At 39.7% G+C, this 18,363-nt stretch overlaps 1 protein-coding gene across 9 annotated transcripts in view; it reads right to left on the bottom strand.

Annotated features, from left to right (window-relative positions):
- Window positions 1-18,363, bottom strand: part of MEF2C (myocyte enhancer factor 2C) — a 194,159-nt gene that overhangs the window by 10,760 nt on the left and 165,036 nt on the right. For 6 of the 9 annotated variants that reach the window (XM_083151815.1, XM_083151813.1, XM_083151807.1 and 3 more), the window contains 2 exons: window positions 1,790-1,962; window positions 428-451 (listed from right to left, as the gene is read on the bottom strand). In XM_083151815.1, coding sequence (XP_083007941.1) covers window positions 428-451; window positions 1,790-1,962 — 197 coding nt within the window. The remainder of the gene's footprint in view (window positions 1-427; window positions 452-1,789; window positions 1,963-18,363) is intronic. The other 3 variants (XM_083151814.1, XM_083151810.1, XM_083151812.1) reach the window with 1 other exon arrangement.

The following is an 18,363-nucleotide window of genomic DNA, read 5'->3' as shown; positions in this document are numbered from 1 at the left end:
AAGATTGCTTTATTGTCGGTTGAAAACAGACCATGTGGAAAATTGATGAAATATGCATACTGTACTATCATTGTTCCTTTATCATTCAAATGCAAAATTGTCATTAAAATTACCAGCAAAGGGGCTAAGACTTATTTCACGGACACCTTTGAATTGTTATTTGCGGCAGTTAACAGGATGAACAGCAGATGGCAGTAAAGTTCCTAATATTACCAGTATGGAGTGTTTCACGTTAGACAGCCTATACATATTTCAGAACAACTGTCCATGTAAATCACATTATTAAGTGTGAAGGGATCATAGGGCAGTACGTCTGAGGACTGAGCCATTATTCTGATTTGATTACTAATTAGAGATTTACACGTGTTTTACACAACTACAGATAAATAAGCACTAAACAGACTTTCAAAACACATTTGCCACTTACCAAAAGTAGATCGACATCCTCAGACTGAGAGCAAGGGAAAGGAGCATTAATTAAGAATTAGTAATGATACATTATTAATAAAGATGAAATGATTGTTGAAATATAACATTACATGCAAAAAACTGGCAGCAGTTATCCAGTATGAGGCATGCAATATTTTACAGGGCCATTTTTAGTGTAGAAGACATATTAGTACCACACACCCCCTAACACACACACACACACACACACACACACACACACACACACACACACACACACACACACACACACACACACACACACACACACACACACACACACACACGTGTGACCTGGATGTCAGAGTGTGAGGCTCTGGGGTCATTATTTCAGTAATCCCCTTGGAAATCTCATTCTTGAAGGTACAAGGAATAAATCACAGAAGGTGACATCTTGTCTTAGAAGACACAGCAATAAAATAATTATGAACAGACTTATATGATGTCATTTATGTAGTTTGCTATCTGTTTGGTAGTTCATGACATTTTTTTTCAAAAAGGTCTAAATGCAAAAAAACATGCAATAAATGTATCTATGTCTGGCAAATGCATAGAAACTCAAACACACACACACACACACACACACACACACACACACTATCCGGTCTATAGGTCTACAGTGTCTATGTTGGCAGTCATTAGTTCTTGCCCATGAGGTCGACATGCACAAGGTAACAGACAAAATGTTAACATAAGCAGAAGCTCGTCATGGCAATTGACACATGAAAAAGTCGACATGAGTTGTTTTATATATATATATATATATATATATATGCCCAAGCATGGTGAGCAATGCAAAACAATGCAATTGCATGCAATACACTCATTTGGGGTCCATGTGATAAAATGTACAAATTAATATAACCCCTCCCTCCCCCCCCCCAAAAATAAAATAAACAGCCTCATGTCGATCTTTTCACGTCTCAAACTTTTGTCTATGTCGACACTGTTTACCCTTTATATCATAACTCACACAGACACAGAAATATGTGCACACACAGTCACATGGTGTATCTAGTTGTCTATTTGAGTGTAGCATGACCTCCATTAGAGAGACAGTATGCACTCTGTTAGCCCACAATTAGAGCACATCTCTGATTGGACACGGCTCAGGGTCTCGCACACAGGAGTATCCTTGAATACAGTACGGATAGAACTTTCTCAAACTTTCATACAACTCTGATTAAATATAAAATCTGTGAAAAAGCTCAAACACTCAGCTGTAAATACATGTATAACCAGGCTAGTCCTTCCGGTACATCCAACATGCCACAGACATATTTCATAGGATACATTTGTTATGCGCCGGTATTGAAAAAAAAGAAATAAAACAATATATTACCACAGAGGGCATTGTATTCTTGCTGCCAGGTGGAATAAGAACTCGGAGGTCCGGTTTACGATTGTTCATTCCCAAGTTCATTGGCGGTGGCGATTTTGTTTGCATATTTTTATTCAAGTTACCAGGTGAGACCAGCAGACCTGGTGAGTTACGATGGTTTCCATACCCATTACCTGTTTCAAAAGATAACAACAACAAAAAACGTTATTATCGGTTACACATCTATCTGATGTATACAGAAACAGAAATATACAAAAACATGCTGAGATGATTCAAACTTTGGAGAGAGATAAAGTGGAGTAGTTGCCGAAGCAACCAATCTGCATCTAACTGTAATTATAAAGACGGCTGGCTGATTGGTGCGTTGGGCATCTTTTTCACTTGATCTCTCTCGAAGGCTTGACACATCACCCTCATTGTAACATCTGGTTGACTGCTAAGCTCTGGAAATTCAATTTTAAAGTTTGAAACAATGAGACCTACAACCAAGATGGCGTCATTGAGCATATATCGTTCACTGCAGCCCTGAAAAATAGTTCCTCTTAATCTAACATTTTAAAGGGATCATTTCCAGATTTCTCAGTGCTGCTGAGATCTTAATATTAATAGAAAAGCTCAAAACAAAGATATGCATCAGTCTAAATGATCCTATTATGTGATCCAGTTTCCCCTGAAGAAAGGTTGGTATACCGGATCACAATAATATAATACCGAGGAGCAGTTAGAAGAGAGCTACGCCACTAGCCTACTGAGTGATACTTGCTCGTCTGCACCCTTCCTCTTAAAGTATAGTGCCCCTTCTTTAAGTAATTAAGAGATTTGTAAAGAGAACAGATCCTTGGACAAGGCCCTGCCCCTATAGAAAAAGGAGATGGCTGAGCAGCTCCGCCTACCAATGCCCTGCTCGGCCACTCAGCATACAGAAATATAGAGGTGTGCCACACGGCCAGTCTTCTGGGATTCGTGGCATCCTTGGCTTGGCATTGAACTTTTTTTTTAAAGAAGATTACTGGAAAAGTTGCAGTTAGGAACCAATCAATTTCTAGCTGTCATTTTTATAAAATTGTCTTGGGTCTAGGTTGACACCAAAAGGTTGACATGCACAAGGTCAACACAGGAAAAAGGTCAACACAAGGAAAAGGTAAACACTGAAAATGTCATCATAAGAAAAAATCAACATCAGTTTATCGCAATTTTTTGTGTACTGCTTCACTCGCAATGCTTCGGACTAGGGGCCAGATTCTCTAAGCTTCAAAAGTGATCAAATGGAGAGTGATAAACAGCCAGCCAATCAACTCCTGCCTGTCATTTTTCAAACACAGTCTGTGACATGGCAGGTAGGAGCTGATTGGCTGGCTGTTTATCACTCTCCATTTTATCACTTTTGAAGCTTAGAGAATCTAGCCCTAGGTGCCTTGCTGCACACTTTGCTTTTCCAAATCCACGTGGACGGTAAAGTATGAGAACGGGCAAAATTATTTAAAAATAAAGCCCCAAAACTCATGTCGCCTATTTATGTGTAAACCATAGCCATGTTGACCGTGTCGAGCCTTTGACCATGTTGACTAAATGTATGTGGACCATATGCCGACACATTGACTGACTATCTAGACATCATCTTCCAGCCGCCTGGATACCATAATTGCATAGCCAGCATTTGATTGGTTGGTATTGGCAACTTCTCTAATTACTATATGCTCTTTAGAATGTTTGTAGTGTGCATGTGTTAATGTGTGTGTGTGTGTGTGTGTGTATGCGTGTGTGTGTGCATGTGTTGGGGGGGATACCTACTAAAACTTAAGCCAATGGTTGTATGTAGGCAAAGGTGATTTGGCTATAAGGTGCTATACATATTTGTGTTAGGGGGTGTAGTGTGAAGCTAAGAACCATGACTGATGAGTGATCGGCTATCACATACATACACTTAGACCCAATAGATAGAAAAGCCTTTACATGCCATAGCATTAAAAGCTCAATTTCCATTCAAATTACGGTAATGTTACGTTTGTGCACCAACTTACAAAAGGCGGGGAAATGATAACTCAGACTACACACAGATATGTATACTTTAATCTTCATTAAATACAATATATTTCATATTTGGCTTTTGCTATTCCCAGTAAATAGATGGAATGTTTTCTATGTAGATAAAACGAACAGAGGTGTTAAAAAAAAATGTTCACAAGCCTCATTATTTCCAGACGTTTCATTTCTACAAGAAACCTAATTTCTAGAACAAATCTTTTCTCATTTGTTCTCTATTGAATCCCTGCAGCACTAATTCAGCACTTGATAGATTGTCTATTAGTTACCAGATCCACAACACCTCGACTTAAGAAGCTGTATCTTGCCGATTTCCCTTTGCATGTTTGTGTTTGATTTTACTTTCTTATGATCGAAAAGCTAAGCTACAGTACGATGTATGTTATGTGCGGATGCCAAAGTTATCATATAGTTTCTAACAATCAAGCCAACTTTTGGAAAGACGAAATGGCTTTGTAAGAGGCATATATTATTTCACAGGTGGTTACAACGTTTAGAGTTGATTTCCTAGGATTATGAAACGGTTGTTAGTTTTTTTGTACGTCTCTTAAATTTTAAAACTTTCTTCTTTAGCCAGGAAAGGCGATGTTTGCCAGCTCGTTGCAGTTGTTTCAAGCGAAGCTTTGGAAACCTATACTTAAACATTATAGTTTCCAGCCCCTAAATGAATATCCTTTAAGAGTTGTGTGACATGAAGAATGTCAAATCTTCTGTTCTGTCCCACTGACATAAGAACCCATCCTTTGAAAATCAGAGATAAATAGAAGCATGTGGTTCTCACAAAAAGATATTCCGCTTCAGAAACCGCTCTTTAAACCTCATCCTCAGAGCAGTGTACAAAATTGTGGTGTGCTCGGGAACATGTGTAGCGGCTGTTAACTGTGTAGCAAATGGTAGATTATCTCAGGGACTTCTGCTTTAAGTTTCATATTATGGACCCACAGGCACCCCTAATAAAAGTACACAGAGACAGCATCATCCTCATTACATACTGTGTATAGCATATATCATGATATTGTGTAAACAGGTAATGTCCAAAGATATACAATTGGGTATCCTCAACAGCAATAGTAGAAGAATGCTTTTTGGCACCCAAGGTGCAAAAACACACAAAAACCATATGTTCCAACTAGCACTGGACTTCTTCTTATAAGTCTGCTAGTTGCAATCCCGTACATTCGCACAGAACAACATGCAGACTTAAAGAGACTGCATCAGCTGCAGCCCATAGAAGCCAGATAGAGCAGTCATTATAGCAGGAGAGTGGCTTCCCAGAAGCCCTGTCTCTGTTAATTGCAGTCCAGTTTGACAGTCCCAGGAAGAGAACCCCCCCTGTGAATAGCATTTCCAAAGAGAAGTTACCGCCAATGCTAAGCAATCCCTGTGGGTGACAGATTTTACTGGGGGAACTGCAGCCCTATATTGTCTTTATAAAACCCTCCACTCCTCAAACATTCCTCTTGAAGCAGGATAGTTCTGATTTTGGAGAACTGTTCTACAATTCTTGGAAGGAGGTCTCTGTGAAATTAAAACCCTACGTGAGCATTGCCTATAATTCTTTACTAGCTTTCATGTCCACTGAATGGTGCAGAAAAGCCACCTGACATTCTGTGTCTCCACAAATAAGATCACCAGAGTTGCCAGGTTGAAGCAATAGGGGTTACATAAACGTATGTGTTAAGTCCTTAAATTAATGTAGCACACCATGGAAAAGCAGTAAACCATCACTGCTGGCAGCGATCAGAGACAGACTTCACACTTTAGTCTCATGCTGATAATTATATGAAAAAAAAACAAAAAACAAAGTAACAGTTAATTAATCATATCTGACCTCAAAAGGAAAATTCCTTGAAATGCAAAAGGGACTACTCCCCGGATTAACACAATCATAGAAAACATTATTACTGATACAGTGGCCATGTCTTCTCAAATTCTATAAAGATATAATGTGAGAAGATAAAGACAGTTTTAATGTCCTCTCTATATTAGGTTAACCTCGGATAACATAAAACATATTATTCTGATCTTCACACTGAGGTTTAGGCTGACGTGTGGTTTGAATTAAAGGATAAGGTCATATTTGCCAACAGTCTTTTCACATTTATTTTGGCTTTAAGTGTTCAAAATAAATCCAAATAATTCAAAGACTGTATTTGTACTCTTCAGAAAGTGTATCTTAAATGTCCCTTTGCAGATTCTCAATATACAGAGGGCAGAATGCCTGAGGTCCGTTGCTTGACCCAACCACTACGATTTTAAGCTAATGTCAGTGGTTTGACCTGAGTTTCTTGTAAGATCCACTCAGTACACACCCGTCAGGTCTATGTTAGTGGCAAACAAAGACTAGAAACAAAGGAGGAATCAAAATGTAGCATCAAAGGCATACCCAGTTATAGTAAACAGCATTGGTGCTGTCCCCATTACTTAAATAGTATTACTAGAAATGTATTTTATATGATATTATGGGGGAAATTTACTAAAGGAAATTAGTAAAAAATAGGTGTATTTGTATCCAGAAATACACTTATTTTTGACATTTACTATCCCGAAAATACGGCAATTCATATTCGTATTGATAGCACATCAATACGAATACGAATTGCCGTATTTTCATTTTTTTACAAATTTCCTTTAGTAAATTTCCCCCTATGTATATGCATTTTGATCCAATGAAGTTACAACATGTAATACAAATTCAGTTTAAAACACAAAATAAGAAAATAATAAAAAAAAAAAAAGAAAATCTATGCATCTTGCTCTATTCTGATGTTAAGTCCCTAATTATACCAAAATGTGCATATACCTTTTCTAAAGTTCACATATGTACGACAGTGCTCCCCAGTGGTAATCATCCCATTATACTAAATGGAAAAATGCCATTTTATCACCTTTTGTGCTTTCCATAGTGATTATGAAATGTATTCCATTTACCATATATACTCGAGTATAAGCCTACTTTTTCAGAACATTTTTTATGCTGAAAAAGCCCCCATCGACTTATACTCGAGTGAGGGTCCCACTTGAGTCAATAAGTTTTCCCAGTTTTTTGTTGTAAAATTAGGTGCCTCGGCTTATATTCGGGTCGACTTATACTCGAGTATATATGGTACTTTCTTTTTAAATTATTGTTATACAATGCTCTCTCTGAAAAACTGCATTACTAAATTACGACATTTGGGCCTGGTTCTGCTTGTTCCACTAAGAAGAGAAAAATCGCTGCTTAGCTAGCCATTTAATGCCGCCCGCCGGGCAAGCGTATGCCCCCCGCCATCATCCGAACATCCCTGCGGCATTACGAGTGGATGTTTAGCATAAATATTCATTCACAGGGGTGTGCACGGGAGCAAAACTAATTTTTTCCCCTGATTACAAATTATGTCAGACTTATGTTTGCGGCGTCCTGCTCTGAGGGTGGGTGGCTGACATCCTGTGACATCAGCCACCCACCCCCGGGAAAGTGGCTGTCCACCTGTGTTAGCATGGGATGCCCAGCTTTATCCTGGGTGCATGCGAGCACTCCCTGCCCCCCTGATCGAATGCCTCAGGGACTATGCAAATCGTGATGGTGTCCACACAGCGTCCCTGCATATGCGCATATGTGCATGGGAAGTCCGCAAACATTGGTCCCCAATGTGAATATGCCAGGGATCGAGCAGCTCAGAATAACCCCCTTTGCGAGTGGTCATCATACATTTTCTACGCTGAGAATAATGTTACATAAATACTTTATCATCAAGGAACGATGAATCCGATGTGGAAAGGTGTAATGGGTTAAAGAGAAAAAACATTTACATTTGAAAGAGGGAAAAAAAACGGAAACATGAAAAAAAAAAACATAACTGAAATATACAGTACGGCTCAAACCTGCCCTAAACCTATACTTTCCAATTACATTCCGTCTGGAAAATGATCAAATTAAATGGGGCTCTATGTGCTGTGTCACATTCCACTACCCACTTGAAAGTGCAAAAATTATATGCCATAAATGAATGGATTTCCTGACTATACAGTATGCGAAAATGGAAAACAGATGAATTGCAGAGAGCACACTCCACTTTTGGCTACATTCTGAATGAAATTCATAGTTATGTGGAAACACAATGAGCATACATTTAGCCAACCAAGTACAGAATGACAGCAAAATTAGACATTTTCTCTAACACAAAGCAATATAGGATTGTCATATATTGCAAGCAAAATGAAAATAGTTATTTAGCTTTATTAATAATTGTACTAGGTTTACACTTGACTTAGTTACAGTGGGCTAAGTAGGCTAAGTAGTGCACCCAGGGGGGTTTCCAAATACCCAGACCCCCCCCGATGAAGCAAATACATTTTTTTGCTGCTCGAGCATCGTGGCCATAGCTCCGGCAACTTTTGGATTAGGCTCCACCCACTCACTGCATTTTCCCGCGAATCATGGGGCTGTATAATGATGGGAGAGCTGAGGCACAGGAAGGAGCACCTTCTAAGTCTTTAAGGACTGGGACTGGCAATTCAGACCGACTAGGGTAGCAGCACTTAACAGTACCATCATATGTGTGTATATGTTTAAATATCAAGCGAAGTATATATGTCCTAATGACTATCAAAAATTTAAATAATTTCTTTCTACCCTCTATAATGGCCAGAGACTCCATTGTTAGGGGCACTGAGAGAGGCTGAGTCTTTTCAGGGGTATAAGCTGCCCATACACGCTGCTTTGTTAGCGTGCTTTCCGTGCTGTACTAGCACGGATCAAATCGCATTGCATTGCATGTGCACACGTTGTGCATGCAATGCGATGCGATTTGATGAGAACTAGGTACAAAACGTATGTGCAAGCACATACTTTTTGTACTGTGCGATGAGGTGCGCGGGAGCGCGCACCTCAAAGCACACATCGGGTCAGCCCTAACAGCAGCGTGTATGGGCTGCTTTAGGCCTGGCAAAGAAGCTTAGCCTCACCGCAAAATGGCAACAGCATTGCATCTCCATACAGGCCTGATATGTAGGATGTGGCCAGCCTAACACCATACCGTTCATACCATTTAATTGTAGTCCTACTTAGGAGGCTTGAAAATCCTAAACAGAAAACCTATCTGACTTTAAGTAGATTCACTAGGAGTTTTCCTTTAAGAACATAGAACTTTACAACCACTAATAGCTTATCAACTATGACATAAGGTTCACTCTTCACTTTCAAGTACTTAATAGGCTAATAATTACTCATAATTATAGAATGAACACAGGCCAAGGGCATCCAGCATGGATGGCTATACTACTACATTCCCTTGGTTCGAAATACTGCCGAATATTCACACTCATCCTCATCCATTAGATGCCTCAGTGGTGACGTGATATCTACAAGACATAACATTCTGCATTCAAGTTTCCAATGGCCAAAACCAGGAATTTTCAAGGGAAACAGGAACGCATGGAAACCCTAAATGTTTGTAAGATTATTCTTTAAGTAAACAAAGGTGATTATGTTAAATATGCCAGTAAGGTTAAAATAGTTGTCCTTGGCTTTGGTCTTCTTTGATAAAGGATATAAACAGAAAAAACAAAAAGATTTTTCCACTGTCCTTGATTACTAAAGAACAATCCCAAATAAACAAACTGAAAATAATGTGGAAGGAAAGAAAGGCACAACAAAAATAATATTTAATCTATGATGAAGACATAGTATAAGACAACTTTGTGTTACAATAAGCTAAGAGGACAGATATTCATCATAAACTGATTGATACAGTCTCTGGCTTAATTTGTGTCATGAGATGAGCAGTGTTCTAGGCATAAATGTAACAAATATGAATGCATCTCATTTTGCTCTACTTATTTCCATTTGTGTGTGTTTAAAATACTGATGTACTTGGGCTAGACCTCAAAGATGTACTCAACGCAAAATTGGAATATCAAGTACAAGCATCCTATCATTTTTGCATTGAATATAACATAAGAACTGATGGCAACCAAATGTCAGATCCAGACTAACAATCTGATAATATCTATCCTTAATTAAAGTCCCATAAAGAATACCAGGCAAGTGATATGAGACCATCGAGATTGGGTTGTAAGTTAGACTGCAGTTACTGACATTCCAAGGCTACTTGTCCCTATCACCCCTAGCCACAATGACCCCTAAAAGTAAAATGTATTATGTATTTGTCATCTGTTTGTTTGTTTGTCCGGTATGCATTCAGACTTCGAACTGATTTGGACTAAACCAATGCGAGGTGGCTTGCTTAGTAGTAGTAGTAGTATGTTTATTTATAAGGCGCCACAAAGTGTCCGCAGCGCCGTACATAGCAAACAAAAAAAAAACAAATTACAAGGTAACGTACAGGGTGTGTAGAAAGATACAGTATAAATAGGGGTATAGCTGGTAGAACTAAAATCAGCATCAGTTCAGAAGTAGGTGTCAAAAAAGTCAAGGAGACCGAAGATGAAGTAGAGGAAGGGAAGAACAGGACAGGAGCACAGGTGAGGTAATGAGGTAGGGTGAGTACGTGAGGAAGGAGGGCCCTGCTCATAAGAGTTAACATAATAAAAATAGGTTGGTGGACGAACGAAATACAATAGGATAAGTAGGAACGGAGGGGAACGGAGGCAGGATAGGAGGATCAAAAGAGGTTAGGAGGAGGGATAGGCTAGTCGAAAAAAGTGGGTTTTGAGGGAGCGCTTGAAGGAGGTAAGGGAATCAGATAGCCTGATGGGTGGCGGGAGGTTGTTCCAGTGCAGGGGGGCAGCGCGAGAGAAATCTTGGGACGGGAGTGGGAGGAGGTGATTAGGTGAGAGGTCAGTCGGCGGTCAGCGATGGAGCGAAGAGGACGGGAGGGAGTGTGTATAGAGATCAGTGAAGAGAGGTAGGGAGCTGTGGAGGAGGAGAGAGCCTTGTAGGTGGTGGTGAGGAGTTTAAAGAGAACTCGGAAAGGAATGGGGAGCCAGTGAAGAAATAAACAGAGGGGGGAGGCGGAGGTAGAGCGGCGGGAGAGGAAGATGAGCCTAGCAGCAGCGTTAAGAATGGATTGGAGAGGTGCGAGGCGGGTGAGAGGTAGCCCAGAGAGAAGGATGTTGCAGTAGTCAAGGCGGGAGATGACAAGAGAGTGAATGAGAATTTTGGTCGCGTCAGTGGAGAGGAATGGTCTGATGCGTGAGATGTTGCGTAGGTGAAAGCGGCAAGACTGTGAGAGAGCACGAATGTGGGGGGTGCTTAGGTCCAGATTAGGTTCACAGCCGGACCAAAAAGGGTCCAGTCAATACAAAAAGTGGATCAGGGAAGCAAGATATGGCAAAGTTGCATTACATAGGGACATGAGGTTTAAGAAAAAAAGTCGTCAGATCCGGGAGCCGACCACAGAAAGGTTTATACTGGGCACATTGATGGATCTGGATGAGAACTTTAGAGAGGGATGGCAAATGGTCTGGGAAACCTATTGGAGTGGCCAAGACCTCTGTCCAATGTCAAGTTGGTGTACTCTGGGCACACCTTTGACCCCGGGAGTGTGTTCTCAACCCAAGCAATGCCAGGTACCTGTTAGTAAATAAAAAACCCTCTATTTTTTGTTAATTACACTGAAAGATTCCTTGTTAAGAAAAAAATGTTTTGCCTCTAACAGAATATCTGCTTCCAAAAATTTGGTAATAAAAAATGGCACAATATCAACAATTTGAAAACTTTGCACTTGGGCAGTTTAAAACTCACTAAGGTGAAGCTAAGCAAGTTATTTACCAGATAATTGTACACCCACAAGAGGCACCACTGCACTGCAATCTGCCAGCCTAGCAAAGAGTATGGTTTCTGCTCAGAAAAGAGGATTTTGTTGCTAGAAGTTTTACGGCCATATGTCATACTGAATATTCATAGAGACACAAAGGTCAAAGAAAAATAATGTGGTACAATTTCCCCTTTTGCAATGTAACAAGCAATGCCCACTTGCTTGGAAAGGAGAAAATGGATGCACAAAGCTGATGTAAATATGACTTAATATTACATTAGGCAATCTCATTTATGACAGTAAAACTGGAAATAAAATGTTCTAAATTGCTATGAATAAAAATTAGATCTACTGTTGTTGATTGCACAGTCCTTGAAATGCATCACTTATGCAATTCATGAATTGCATGTGATACAAAATCCTTGTAAAAGACAGACTTTTCTTCGAAAGAAACTCAAAACATTATTTAAAGAAAACTAAGTGAATATAAATTAAAAGAAAGTGACCCAAATAGTATTATTACATTATTGCATTTCTAAATACTCTCCTTCTCTTCAGCATAAGATCATCAGTTTTATAACCCAAAGGCAGCACCACTGTCATTGTCTGTATTCAATGACGCCAAATTTTTCTGCACAATCAAACTGCTTGCATTCAATTGTCTTTTGATTGCGCATTTGAGGATTGCCTGCTATAAAAGCATGGATGAAAAGACAAAGAAATTACTACTTATTGTTTGGGTGGCTTTGAAGCCACCTACATGGAAGCCAGCGCTAGTTTATTGGGATCCAAATCCAAAGAACAATTCCAAGGTTTTTTGTTGGCTTAAACCAGATGCAAGTTGTCGGTGAAAAAGGGAAGTTTTTAGTTTCAGATAATCAGTTGTACAAGTACTGTATGTTGGGTATATTAGACGGTTTACAGACCAGTGCCTGGTTTCAGTATATTTATAATAATACAACATCTTAGAGTAGCTGTAATGCTGGGAATCTAGGAATTGCAGGCACTATAAAAGCAATGAATCTTGAGGTAAGTGCCCAAAGGGTAATGAATGAATGACAATTCAGCACTAGGGGCCGATAAATACCCGCTCACTGCAGGCTGAATTCGCTCCCCCGTCCGATGTTTGGGGTTTGTGCATATGCGAATATGCAAATATACGCAGCCTAGCGATCCGATCTGAATCAGGCCCAGAACACAACAATTAACATTTTTAGTTAATGACATGAGCACTTCTGTTTAGAACAAACTTGCCTACTTTTGGTCTGCTATCTCCGGGAGTGAGGATCTGCCATGTTCCTAAGCAGGGGGCGTGGGAACGTGATCCCATCAACATCATAGACCCCCTCCCCCACACACACACTTTTGAATGGCCACATTACTGCATTGTAAAGTGGGGGTGGGGTTATGATTATGCAAATTAACGTGAACCGCATCATCATCCTGCCTTCTTTTTGCATCCAAGTGGTGGGTATCGGGGTTTAGAGGTGCTAACGTGCGGGTGAGGGGAGCAAGACAGATGTTGCAGCCTTGCCTCATTTCCTGTGGGGCCCGGAGTGCCACCTAATTTTGGGAGCCTCCCGACCATTCCTGTAGAGTAATTAAGTATGGGTTAGAAATCATGGGGCAGATTTACTAAGCCTTGTAGAAATACTGGGCCAGATGTACTAAGCTTTTAAAGTGGTAAACCACCAGTCAATTTGCTCCTAACTGCCATGTCACAGGCTATGTTTGAAATATTACATGTAGTAGCTGATTGGTTGGTGGTTTATCACTTTCCATTTGATCACTTTTCAAGGCTTAATACTGTACATCTCACCCATAAAGTGAAGAGAGATAAAATACCGCCCAATCATCTGCCATTTTTCAAACTCAGCCTGAAACTTGGCAGTTAGGAGCGGACTGGCTGGTACTTTATCTTTCTCCACTTTAATACTCTGATAACTGGGCTTTAACTACAACCTATAATGCAAAACTACAAATACAGTACTACAAAACAATCACTACAGCATTCACACATGAGCACTGCCCCAGTACAGCTATGTGTACTGGGGCAGCTAGCACAGCACTTGTAAAGAGAGAGAATATCATTTCCTGCCTTTTACAGTCATCTTGCTACTGAGCTAGCTCCAGAGCATATATTTCAGAGCCATTACAGCAGATTAATGACGGATTATTAATGCAAGATTACCTAAAGATGATAACGAGCATACAGTCTGGGTGATTAAATATTTCATGATATTCCAAATCTCTGAGTAGCCACGAGAGAAAATTAAGCGGAAGACTAAAATGACTCCAGCCAAATACATCTTCAAATTGAACATAACAGAAAAAAAACGACGTCTAATAAAACAGCAGCTGCAAAATATTAACCACAAGCGCAAACTGTAGCAAAATACATGCCAACTGAAGGTAGAGTCAGCCGATCCACAGGGAATATCAAGCATCATCGCAAGATCTATTTCTGTTGCCCAAATAAACAATACATGTTTACATAGTATTTTACCAGTGTGGCTTTGTGCGTAAAAGCCTGTAAAGTACCTGCTCCACAGCTAAATCTCCGCTGTTCTACATAAACTTGTACACAAGGCTTAAACGCATGGCTACAGCCCCTGTTTTCATAATTTAATTATGCCACAATCCTGCAAAGTGGTTTTATAATCATAAGATGTTTTGCCTGTATCAAGTTATTTCAATGACTTCAATATGATACTGCTCTGTAATGAAATCTGGGTGCTCGCGAGCATTTCTACGCATCCTACATAAATGAACTTTGCAATGTTATCATTTTGTTGTCTGAATAGAACGTAAGCATACAATTACTTTTTATTTACCAGTCACTTGAACACGATCGTGTGGTTTGGTGATAATTACATGTAATAATAACCTCAGTGCGATCGGCTTAATGAACACTGAGGTACACCTTGGCTTTGTTTAACATGAGTGATGAATATGTGCTTATTGCAATGATGTTCTACTGTCCGTTACAGAGGGAACACAAATTTATAATGAATGGATTTTTAAGTACACTGACATGGTGTGATATGAGCTGTTACAAAATTGTTGGCCACCTGCGATGTGATGATTACAAACATGTGTTGCAGAGATTAAAAAGGATAAGGGCATTTATTTTCAGTGATTTGAATATTGCCTATATTACGCAGAGATTTGCAGATAATATTTAATCATTCGCATCATACCCCTGAGCAATTTACCATCTTTATATTAAATATCAGAAGCCAGTTAACGTAGCAGTAGGTCTTCGGAGTGTTGGAGGAAACCAGTATCTGAAATAAACTTGCTCAAATAGACACAAAAACATACAATTACTAAACACAGAGAGCTCCCAAGTAGGATGGCCAATCCCTGGATCAGTGGGATCTACTGTAAATTACTTGAATTGATTTTACTGTAGACCTATTTGGATACTTATGGGCATCACTTAATTGTATGCTCGTTAGCCAATAGCATTCCACTAACACATGTAAGATCTATAAATAAAGAATCACTGAAGCATCACTTGGCTGAACAATGGCAAGTCATGAAGTTAGCATCATCACTTGGCAGTTTGCAATAAACTTTTGAAATCATTGCAGCTCTGTCACATTCTTATAGATAGAGAAGACAAGTGCCATTTCATTTCAAATAAAAAAATAGTGTATATCAACAACTAGTATGACATACTGCAAGAATGTAAGATGTATTGCTGAGTGTAAGGTAGAGGAGTGTATAAAACGATGATGTCTAAGAGTACATTAAAAATGCGAGTGATAAGATATGAGGGATAGATAAGAAAGTCAACTCATGTGTGAAAGCAGAGAATAGAACGAAGTAAGATATAATAGTGATTATTTAAGTAATAAACATAATGGCAGTACCACAGGTTTGTGGAATTATTTCCCATGGACTGGACAGATGCACTAGGCAACAGTAAGTTGTGGTTGGTCAATCTGGATTCGGATGGTAAGTCGACAGTAGGTCAACACAATCAAAATGACAACATGGCTATGTTCGTCAGAAGAAAAGTGGACCAGAATTGAGAATGAAACCTGGCCTGTATCATGGTGAGGAGCCATACGAGGGTCCACATGATCGGGTGCCGGATGACGCTCCGACAGTCGGGATTCTGGTAGTCATTAGTCCATCGGAATCCCGACTGTTAAATGCCCGACAGTCGGGATACAGACTAATCGGCGTAAGTCTACCTCGTAGTTATACACGACCCCCACAGTGGGAGAACAGAAACTGCCCACAGCATGGCTGTCGGAGTCCCGGCAACCGGGATTCCGATGTTGGACTAATGGCCATCAGAATCCCTACTGTCTGAGCGTCATACCACATGTTTATCTGCCAATACCAAAAAAAACTAATGTTGACCTTTTCATGTGTCAACCTTTTGTCACTGTCAACCATGTGCATATTAAACTTTTGGTGTCGACATAGACATTGTCAACATAGACATTGTTGACCTAATGAACCACACCCGTTAGAGTATGTGGGTGGAATATTGATGTCATTGTTTTGGGCAAGTTCTGAAATGGCTGGATAAAAATGTCTAATACAGTTTAACTCTTTCATAGACATGAAATCAGAATAAATAAAGATAAAGTATTATTGCTTTCAGCTGTAAAAGACAATACTATACATGTAAATTATATAAATTATTACTTTTAAGTATAAAGTGTGTGACATGATCTACCATGAAATACAGTCTTTGAATTGTAGGGATGGGCGTCCTTTAATCATTAATCAATAATTTCCAAGGTTCTAACACAACCACTTTAAACTATAATCTTAATAGAAGAAAGCCTCTCTGAATAGTCTTCTTTGTAAGAAATTACTTTTACACAGTCATGGCAGTCATTTCTGTTTGAACCTTCATAAACTTGCCAATTTTCTTGCTAACTTCACGATTCAAGTTTTTTTGGTACTTATATGTTAGTTGGGCGCCCACTATAGTTAGTACGCTCATACCCCCACTATCCATGTCGGCATGGAGTTGATTTTATATAGTGTGGCGAGCACAGCGAGCCACCGAGCCCAAAGCATGGCGAGCGTAGCGAGCCCTGCAAGGGGACACGTAAAACTAAGCAAATAGCTTAGTGGGCGCCGAACTAACATATAAGTACCGTTTTTTTCTATGGTTCCTGAATGCCATACACCATGCTTTCCTAGCTGAATATGAATATTTTGCCTGCCCAGACAGACTATTTCTATGACTATTCTTAAACTACAGAATTCAATTTGGCAATAATGAACTACAGGCAAACTATGAATAAGACAAAATCAGACCAGACATTGGGGGTTATTCTAATCCACTCTTTCTGACAAAATCCTTCTTAGATGGACAAAACCATGAGCACTGCAGGGGGGGCAGATGTAACATGTGCAGAGAGAATTAGATTTGGGTGAGTTATTTTGTTTCTGTGCAGGGAAAATACTGATTGCTTTATTTTTACACTGCAATATAGATCTCACTTTGAAGTAAAACCCCACCCAAATCTAATTATCTCTGCACAAGTAACATCTGCCCCACCTGCAGTGCACATGGTTTTGCCCATCTAAGAAGGATTTTGTCAGAAATAGTGGATTAGAATAAGGCCCATTAGGTGGACACATTACAGTATTTGGTGGGCCCAAGCTGGAAAAAGCTGTGAGAGACACATGCTTCTACAGAATCAGTTTCCAAGGAAATTGTGTCTTCACAGTGAAATGCATCAAAGGAATGATTCAGCCCTTCGTTAAGGTGATCGCCAATTAACAATAGCTCATATCTGGAGATATAACCAGCTTAAGTAGATGACCTGATCTGAGTTTTAAATCAACTATCTCATTATATTGTTTCCACCCACCACCAGCCTTTACAAATGAAATGCAACATATGGCCTTTACCTATGGGATGTAGGGCTGCAGCCCCTCCAGTAAAATCACCCCCTGCAGCTCATGCTAACAAACCAGATATAGTCTGTGAGACTGCACTGGCTACACTCTGACTGGCAGTAACTTCCTATTGGAAGTTCTACCTGCCAGTCAACCGCATAACAGGACTGCCAGACTAGGCTGCGATTAGCAGACAGCTGGCTTTGCGTAGGAAGCCACTCAAATAACTATGGACTGCAGCTGATGCAGCTCATAGAAGCTGGTGGTCTGCACATGTACAATACTGATGCTGCTACTGTGCAATGCAGCAGGGACCAACAGCAGCCCCGGTCCTTCTCCCAAGCAGGAGCCTCCATTGAATGTGACTGCATGCTACAGACCACATCAGGCTATTAGAAGGACGTACCAACTGTCAGTAATTCTACCACTTCGATAGACCAATGGTCAGGTCACCATCTTCGAGTGAGACACTGGAACCATTAATATCTATTGAGGATTGGAGAAAGTGGCTCTATTTTTTACAAAATCTTGTTCTAATTGGTAATTGTGTGCTATTAAATATATGACTCTTTATCTAGTACTAGATACAATTACATCTTTATAATGCCGATATTGGCTGGTGAGGGCTAATTGAGGCTTGCATTTATTACTGATATAAATCATATGCATTTTTAGAAGTTTAATATTTTCTATTAAGGTATGTTGTTTATTGCAAAAAATACCAGTTTCTTATTACTATTTATTCTGTTGACTAGTGCAGTCTATTTTTGATGTTTATATCGTGGTTGTTGGAGAAACTTTTTAGTATAGTATGGATTATACATTTGATTATGAAGTGCAAATATATTCTGGATATGTTGTTTAACCCGTGTATTGGCCATTATTGAGTAGAAAATTCCCTCGTCCAATCTTTTTCATTTTGCATTTTTTCAGCAGTTGACGCCTGCCACC

The sequence above is a fragment of the Crinia signifera genome, chromosome 1, assembly GCF_055691185.1.
Source record: "Crinia signifera chromosome 1, ASM5569118v1, whole genome shotgun sequence".
Taxonomy (NCBI): domain Eukaryota; kingdom Metazoa; phylum Chordata; class Amphibia; order Anura; family Myobatrachidae; genus Crinia; species Crinia signifera.
Note: the sequence above shows the minus strand (reverse complement) of the source record. Positions and strands in the feature narration are given on the sequence as shown.